General features: G+C 34.6%; 1 protein-coding gene across 2 annotated transcripts; it reads right to left on the bottom strand.

Moving 5' to 3' along the window:
* Positions 1-276: 276 nt before the first annotated feature.
* On the bottom strand, positions 277-2,533 carry LOC137710554 (uncharacterized). 2 transcript variants are annotated; one of them, XM_068449617.2, is made up of 3 exons: positions 2,390-2,533; positions 1,977-2,188; positions 277-1,738 (listed from the first exon to the last, which is right to left on the bottom strand). In XM_068449617.2, the coding sequence occupies exon 3, from the start codon at positions 1,552-1,554 to the stop codon at positions 544-546; it is 1,011 nt and encodes a 336-aa protein (XP_068305718.2). In that variant the 5' UTR covers positions 1,555-1,738; positions 1,977-2,188; positions 2,390-2,533; the 3' UTR covers positions 277-543. The 2 variants fall into 2 exon arrangements, with proteins under 2 accessions (XP_068305718.2, XP_088551452.1); XM_088695326.1 differs by having other exon boundaries at positions 1,977-2,533.
* Between the last annotated feature and the right edge of the window lie 7,095 nt (positions 2,534-9,628).

Raw genomic sequence — 9,628 nt, forward strand, 5'->3', positions numbered from 1 at the left:
AGCTTTGTGGCTTCGGACCCATCGAAATTGAACCGGGCCGGCGAGATGATGGTTAGTCAATTGAAAGTGAAAGCTTATCTTCAATTAGCCGCCTTTCCTGGCCATATAAGCAGCCCTTAATTATCCTTAAACAATACGCCTCCTAAGACTCACACTGGTATTATCGTCTCTTCAAAATTTGGCAAAGCAACGTTACATTTGAGAATCAACATCAATTCGCTCCGTGTTTATAGGACGGAGTCGTTCCTACTTACCTGGAAATCACAATTTGACGCATTTGACTAAACTGACCTGTCATTAATACTAATAGAAAAGGAGTACACAAAGGTTCAGTTTATAATAATAGCTTACTCAAACATATTACCACTCCGAGTCTGAGAGTTGGAAAAATCTTGGACGGCCCGAAAAGCACAGTGAAAACCCAAGAACTCTCTCCGAACATAGAAAACGATAACGCTAAACACCGCTGCTCAAACATTTCTTGAGCATTTTATTGTGCAACATGTAATAGATAAACTACTGGTAATTCCTAACTACAAAACTTCATGGCTTACCGTGTTCCAGTTTCTGATCAATCCAAGAGAAATCCTGCTGACCAAAATTGAAGTCAAGAGGGGGAAGACACGTAGCCTCGCCTTTTTTATCCTTGCACACGGGATAATCAACTGTGTCTGTCATACCATCATCAACAATATCACACATGCCATCAAAGAACTGATCCAAGCTAGAAAACACGTAATTGTCCCCGCATCCCAAATTCAACTGTTCGACATCTAATGGTGGCAACATTGGAATGGATTCCTCTTCTTCAAAAACTGGTTGCTGCACAGTGCCTTCTCCCCCAGAAACTTCCACCCCAGATTCTTCTTTCAACCTTTCGAGTCCAATACAAAGCGCAGCTGAACCAGACATTTCAAGCACAGATGATGGTGATGGATGGCAAAACGATGAATCCTGACTCTCCTCTGATAAAGGAACGCTTTGAAGCTCATGCTTGGCTCCCTCCGTTAATTGCATACTCTCAAACTCATGCTTATCAGATAATGGCATGTTTTCACAGTGGCTCTTAGTCCTTTGCTGTGACTGTATGGTCTCAAACTCACGCTTCTTTTGCTGATAAGCAGCAGCAGCCTCCTCTGCTGTATTAAAAGTGCCAAGCCATTTTCGAATTCCTTGAAATGGATCTCGAATCTCCGCTGCATATTTTCCCCATTTTCTGCGTCGAACTCCCTTAGGGAGCACTCTATTACTTTTCTTAGAGTCATAAAAGTCCGTACTATGACCAATTCTGCCTCCATTGGTCCCTGCAGATGATTCACGTTCTGTTTCCACAACCAAAATCTCCGAAACAAAGCGCTTACCATGCTGAAATAGGTTTCCCTCAATATCATAATCCTCATCATCTTCACTCGAAGAGTCAGTGGCATCAGGATCATTGTATATAATCCGAATTCTCTTCATGTAACCTGCATTCTCTTCTACGGTAGGTTGCTTTTTCTTCAATTTGTTCCAGCTCACATGTTGATTCAAGATTACGGTTTTCATCCCCGGCATTTTGAACTTAAAACCCCTAAACCCCCTATACCCGAAAACAAGAAAAAGAAAACAAAAATTCTCTCAAAAGTTCAAAACTCAGTATCAAGAAAAACCCAAAACCCTTAAAAACCCGAGTCCAGAAATCGAAATCGAAAATTGTATTCTGAAACAATCCTTAAAGCACTTCACTCCAGAACAACTCCTGCACCAATTTCATCAACGAAAACAAAAATTACCACAAATCAAAGACCTTAAACCCATCAAAAACCCCTACAACAGAAAACCCATCAACAAAATTCCACAAAGCACTAATATTGATGTTCATGCATACATTAAATATCATAAAAACATTAAATATCATAAAAATTGAAAACTGAACACACATAATATTAAACGCAAGAGAGTAATAAATTAATAATTAATAAATGAAACCCACATACCTTTGTGATCTTAATGGCATGGAAAAAACAGATGCAATCTGTTTGTGCATGCAAAAGAGAGGCTGATATGATTTCCAGAGCTTCTTCGGAGCTCCAGTCGACAGATAAAATCTAGAAGACATAAATCCTCTGTGCCAACCTCCTCTGTTTTCTCCAAAAAAACCTTATCTTTTGCAAACTTGCAAGCAGAGAGAGCTAGAACAAGAGAGAATCTGGAGAAATAACACAAGATATCGAAGCCCAGATCAAAAATAGATCCCAGAATATAAAACAAACAGAGGATTTGGAATCAACGGCCGAGAAAATTCAGAGAGTTTTTTTGTTACCAAAAAGAAAGCCTCAAGATTTTTACGAAAAATCAAAAAAAAAAATCGATGGAATCAAACAGGGAAATGGGAAAGCTTGATTCTTACTCAAGGTGGTGTGATGATTCTGATTTCTTGGTGTTATCTCTGAAGAAGAACACACAAGAAAAAACTCGGTCTCTCTCTCTCTCCTCAGTCCCCACCCTCTGTGTTTTGTTTTTGGAGGACGAAATTGGGAAACAGCTTGTCACTGCTTCGGTTTTGCGTTACAATTACAATTCAGCCTTTTTCCTACATAGGACAAGAGTGGGCCCTCCACCATTAACAAAGGGTTGTTTTGTCATTTTGCAACGCTCAGTATATCTGGATGTTTAGGCTATTTCAAGTTCAAATAAACCAACGTGTCTTTTCTTTTTTTTTGGGTATTCAGTTTTAATGTGTTTATTTATTTAGAACGAGGAAAGTCATAAACTAGGAAAAGAAAGTAAGGAATATGAATGAGATCAACTACTATCGGATTGCAGATTTGTAAGTGGAACTTGTGGTAAATGAATAGAATTAGAATGATTTGAATATAGATTGAAAAATGTTAAAAGTGTTTATAGTTGAAACATACATTTGAAGTGCATTTTGAAAAGAAAAAAATAACTAATGTGCAGTTTCTAAAGATAGCACTAGATGGTTTCTAAAGAGAGTTCGGTTAAGTTATATAACGGACAACTTAATTTAGTATTGAATTCTCCATCCACGATATTCGAACTTAAAACCTCTCACTTTCAAATGAAGAGTCATACTACTATACCGTAGTACTGAGTGGCCATTAAAAGCACTTTTAAGTATAAGCATTTTTTTTTTGGAGCTTTTAGATCTAGGTCCAAAAACATAGATGGTTTTTAGGAGTGAGTCCAATTATCTAATTACATGTTTTTATTTCTTTTATACTCATTTTATATATTTTTTAAATATTAAAAATCAATTAAAATCTTCTAATATTATGCATTTTTCAACTCCAAAAAATCTAATTAATATCTTACAAAAAAAAAAAACACTAATATGCTAAAATAAATTATCTACAAAACAACCTTAACTCAAGTAACAAATATATGAATATATATTATACATGTAAGTGAGATATGAAACCTAACTAAAAGGTAGGAAAAAAACATAATATACCTACAAGCAAGACACATGAATTTGTGACATGTTGATTATAAAAAAGAACTTGTCATATAGATACATAAAAATAATTACCCTGTGATATAGGTTGATTATAAAAATTAAAAATAAAATCTATAAATGGGGTTTAAAGCAAGAGGAAGAACAAGAAATAACAAAAAAACAAAAATAAAAGAAATAATCAAAGAGATAATTAGAAAGAAATTTGATTTTTATAATAAATCTTATCATTGAATAGATAATTATTGATAATTAAATAATTAAATTTAAGAAATTTAACTTATTTTAATAAATTGAACTATTCTTATTATTGGTTAAAAAAATTTAACTTATATAAAGTTTTTTCCTTTTTTTTCTTTAAAGCTGTAGCGTTTTGTAAATGAGCACTTCAAACCGGCCCATTAGTTTTAGTTCTAGTTGTTGGGTGCTTTTTCCTATTGCAAAGTAGGCCCAAAAAGTTTTTTCAAGAGTAGTAAAGTCACGTGGTTGCCACCCGTGACCAGTGACCATGTGGCAGTCGCGGTGGTGGTGACGAAGGCAATAGAACAGTGGTGGTAGGAGGTTGTGGTACAGTGGTGATGGGTTGGCGGTGATGGTCATGGCAATTTGTTGCAGCATCCAGACAATGCAAAATAGTTTGATCGGCATCCTTTGTTGTTTGAGTTGTTATAATTGAAGGATTTGGGATTGAAGGATTTGGATTTGAATTGTTTTTTGAGTTGTTATAATTTGAAGTCTCACTGTGTGACCATTTAGTTATATCATGATTACAAGACGAGTATGAAAGGCAATCCAGTATGAATGGTTTGTATATAAATTGATTATATTATCCAGTGACACAATGTCATAAATTTCTGATGTAACGATAACTACGTAAGCTCGCATACGTGGTTGTTAGGTTAACTCTGAATACTGCATGCATATGCACATTTGTTCACCTATATGATTTCTCTAAGTAACTATCATATTCTAAATGGGCGTAAACTATAAATATCTAATTTTTTTTGTTGGTGTGACTGGGAAGCTGCTGATATAGGGTGAACCTGGTGTAGGTTCAAAACAAACAACCACCATTTTTGGAAAAATGTGTGTAAACTATTAACTCCTGACCCATCTTTTCCCATTGCTATGTTCAGTTAAACATCTGCAAGAACTATTTTTCGTTGGTGGAAGCTGTTTTAGAAGAGAATGGAAGTTCTGCCCAAGTCGAATTCTAGTTTTTAATGTGCGTACTTATTTCGATTATTGGAAAAAACTGATTTCCTAATTCGTGATGGACTTGTTATTTCTCTCTTGAGTCATGTTTTCTAATTATTCTTTGGCCAAGGTTATGAGGATCGTATTAGTAGGGAGACCATGGCCATCTGAATGCTACACATATACCAATTATACCATTGTCACCTTGGTGTATTCAATTGGAAATTTAAGAGATTTTTATGGAGTTTAACTAATTTGTAAAGATTCCGTGTAAAATTTTGATTCAATTCCCTCGAAATCTCATAAGGAGATGGGAGATTTGTGGATACTTAAAATACACTACAAAATTTCTCCAATTCCCTCTAATTCCTCAACTTTTCCAAATTCTTTAAATTCTAATTCTAATTGAATACACATGTAATGTTATAAACTTATTTAAAATTCTAATTGAATACACCTGGATTTCTAAAGATTTTAATAAACTATCTTAAAATCCTGATTAAATACGCCTTGAATTTCAGAAAATCACTTAAAATCCAGATTGAATACCCATAGATTCATTAAAATAATTAAAATCCCTCAAAATTTCAATTAAATACACCCCCTAAATTATGAATTTTTATGAAGTCGCCCTATCACCTTGACGAATTGGTTGGGTCTCAATTGTTTCCCTTTCCTTGAACCCTTTGTTAAAGACAGAGGCATCCTTCCTCTCCTTTTGTTGTTCTTCTTTGTTTGTTGGTCTGCTTTATCCATACTAGTCTGTTTGGATGGTCATATCCGCCCTTGTCCTTGTCTGTCCTTGCCATATTTTATATAACGATTATATTCAACACGGTCGTCTTATGGCAGAGGATCCTATGTTTGTTATTGGAATTGTTTCGTCCTGTTTATTTGTCCCATGATCATTACATTGTTCTTCAGAAAAACTAAGGAGATATGCTTATATATATATATATAGGAAAGAACAGTTACAAAGAGAAGCCCCTTGGGCAAGAATTACAACATAAGTCCCAAAACCAAGCGGCACGGGAGAGTGTACCACCAGGACTAACACTCATGAGATAGATGCCCAATTCTAGCTAACACATCGGCAACTAAATGAATTAGCTTCCAGATAGATATGACGAAAGTATATATTCTGGAAGTTACAAGCGGTCCTCTAAATATTGAACGCCATGGTAGTGAGATGCCAAGGAATAGAACATGTCCCGCTAATTATTGCATCAATTAGAATCTTCATATCACCTTTCACCTCCAGACTACTAACTCCAAGTGAAAGAGCAGCGTTATGGCCAAGCATGCACACGTGATATAAGATGTATCCATCGGTGTATGTTTTTAGAAATTGAACTATCTGATGTGAACATTATTCTGCGAGTGGCAGCGACAAATGAATTCGAATGTTATCCGCATTTTACTTTTATCCTTTTTTGTTTAAATTTATTCCGAGACGCTTGTTTACCACTTTACAAATTCAAATTATAATGAATTTCTTCACCACTCTCTCATGCCTTGGATGTGGCACTTCAGCACCTAAGCTACCAGTCAAGCCTCGTCATGGCTGGCATAGCTGTATTTGTTTTGAGAACCTAAAATTACAACGGTTAAATTTGGCATTGGCTTTTCTGTAGGGGAAGCAAAACGCTAATCGAAAATGTAACCTCTCTGAAAGTGCCAGCCATGCGCCAAACTGAGTGATGCTTCCATGTAAATTAGGCAGAGGCTGAGGAAAGTTCATAAAGTAGTAGCCCGGGCCGTGCTGGATATTATTTTAGATAAGCAACTTTTAGTCTCTCTTAAAATCTCGACTGAGTCCTGTAAAGCTTCTTTTACAGACTTTGTCCTTTGGCATCCCCCTCCATTTTCTTGTGTCAAAGTGAATATTGATGGCCTTGCTAAAGGTAACCTGAGTCCTGCAGCATGTGGTAGGATTTTCCGAGATTCTGCATGTTATTTTCTTGGTGGTTTTTCCTAAGCTTGGGGCATCCTACCTCTTTTTATGCGGAGTTTCATGCTGTTATCCTTGCTGTGGAGTTGGCTCACGCGTAGGGTTGGCAAAATTTATGGCTAGAAAGTGATTCTTCTAGCGTGATATCTTGTTTTGCTTATTGTTCTTTTTCTCCTCCTTGGTCGCTCTACACACATTGGAAAAATGTATTTTCCGATTGCATAAATGGTATTTTGTTGCTCTATTACATTTCGAGAAGGGAATGCAGTTGCTGACAAATTAGCCAATTTAGGGCTTCTATCGTCTTCACTTTTTTGGAATGCTGCTCCTCCTACAGAGATTCTTCCTTTTCTACAATCAGATTTTTTGAGCATGTCAGCCTACAGGTTTGTCTTCCCTTCTTGATGTGTGATTTTTTCTTTTTACCAAATCTTTTTGGATTTTCCTTTCATTATGCAGCTTGTCTTGCAGATGCTTACCTTTTAGGTTTTATAGAGGGGTTTGGTCCTATGTCTACCCCATCTTTTTTCATGTATTTTATTTTTTAAGTTAGGTAAGTTCTAGTCTCTCTCTTTTTCTTGTATTTTCTTTTTCAAGAGGGTAAGGTGTTTGCCCCCTTTTTCTTGTATTTGTTTTTCTTGTTCCATGAGGGGTAAAGTTTATGTCCCCCTTGACTAGTGTAACTTTTTTTTTCATATCAATAAATTTCCCTTGTATAGCTGAGATATTCCAAAAAAAAAAGTTCATAAAGTAGTAAACTAGCTAGTTACAGTCCATGATTTGAGGTAAATTTATGATGGTAATGCTAGGGGGACTAAATGTGTTGACTAGATTTTGTAAACTAAATAACATGGAAGCTAATGATTGGATTATTACTTAATTGTTAATAAACGTACTTATTTTTTTATTAGTGACACATCATTTAGTTTGCAAATTTAACGTACAAATTTAGTTTGCCTAGCATTACTCTTTTACCTTTAAGCAATCAATGTTCTCCTCCACATCGATGTTGCACTTGCCATGTAATTCCGTTTAAAGTTCGAATAGAGTGATGATGTGACACTTAGGTTATCATAGCACCAAAGATTTTCAGAGGAAAAATGTTAGGGAGACCAAATTTTTAAACTACATTTGCAAACAAAATGACGTGTCATCAATAGAAAATAAGCACGTTAATCAACACTTAAATAATAATCCAATTATCAACATTCACATCATTTGGTTTACAAAATTTGGTTTAGAAATTTAGTCCCCGCATTATCCTTTTTCATAGTGATGTCAACTCATCATTAGTAAGAAATGTAAACTTTTACAATATATACGCATTTCCATGTAATGGCGTGCATCATCGTCGCTCATCGTTGGTATCATTTAATTGAGAGTTTTTTAAATGCATTGAGAGCATGACTCGATACATCAAGTGTCATAATACAAATGGTTAGATACTTGAAAATAATAAAAAATCCAATTAATTGTATTATGACACTTAGCGTACCTTACCATGTTTTCAGCACACAGAAAAATCTCTCCATTTAATTTATGTATTAGTATCATGTATTAATTTTTCTTTAGCTAAAATCGTTAATTAATTAAAGATTTTTTGGTTTCATGAGTTATTCGTGCAACGGATCAACTTCAAGGACATGGGCAGAAAAAAGTTCCTTGGTCTGTAGTGTAGTCTACCTTTCGAGAAACTTCCGGCAAAGGCTAATTAATTAAGGAGAAGACTTGAACATCGTTTCTAAACGACTCGATCAAATTTGGCACTCCCCAATCACCATCACGTTTTGATTCAACTGTTTGAACTGCCAACGAATAACAATTTAATTAAAAAGAAGAGGAAGCTTCGTATCGGATTTGAATCCTCTCTTATGCCTAAGGAGAGGATTCGTCTGATCAAGATATATGGATCGTTAGATTTTTATTTAACGGCTACAAATAGAAAAATCATTTTAAAGTTATAATAATTATAATTATTAAATAAAAATCTAACGACTCACGTGTCTTGATCAGAAAAAATCATTTCCTTGGGGTTAAAAGAGGATCCAAATCCTTTCCTATCCACCAACCCCTCCGACAGATCTGTACTCTATGTTTTATTATTTATTTATTTATTACAAAAGATTCGTCTCTTCAAACAAGGAAACACATGAACTATGAAAGATTCATTTGACTGAGTCATTTTTTAAGTTAGTCAGACTTTGTTCGATTATATGTCTCGTTATGAAATTTGAATCAATTGGTTATTGAAATTAATACGTGGAAATGCATATTTCAACGGTTATGTTTCCTACTGCTAATGAGTTGAAACCAACAATCTTTGTATAGTGGTTCCCACTCTTAGGGCCGGTCTTGAGAATTTTAGGGTTCTAGACGAGTGTTAAAAATCGGGCCTTAGAGTTCTTTGACTTCCGATCCTTTGTACATTGACATGTGTAAAAAAAAAAAAAATTCACTAAATTCATGAAAAGTCTATTTCTATATTAAATATCATTAAAAATTAATATCAAAAGAAGAAAGACATACAAATATTACCCATCTCGTATTTTTAGATGCAAATGCACTTATTAAGTTTACATAATCTAATTTTTCAACATATTCAAACCAAAAGAGAAGTCCCTACCCAGTACGCCAAATTCCAATCATTTTTCTATTGTTACAATGTTACTTATCACATTCAATAAATGAATGAATGGTTGGATACAGAGACAACATCTTACAACTAGAAAAAATACTAGAGTGAATAGGATAATAATTTTTGTATACACGCCTAGCGGACAAAGCGGATTTGCATAATTTATTATATATTATATACTAATTAATTTGAACATTAAATAATGTCATTTTTTCAAAAATGTGAGAGTTTTAGCCTTTTAGGTACATAATAAAGATATATATAGTGTGACCTTAAAATAGGGTAATAAAACCCCATAAAAGTGATATTTAAGAGAGAAGCAAAACAGTAAAAATAAGATGGTGGGACTATTTAAAAGGGAGAAGATGTGTATCTATAAAAAAAGATG

The sequence above is a fragment of the Pyrus communis genome, chromosome 6, assembly GCF_041283825.1.
Source record: "Pyrus communis isolate YQ-2024b chromosome 6, ASM4128382v1, whole genome shotgun sequence".
Lineage (NCBI taxonomy): Eukaryota > Viridiplantae > Streptophyta > Magnoliopsida > Rosales > Rosaceae > Pyrus > Pyrus communis.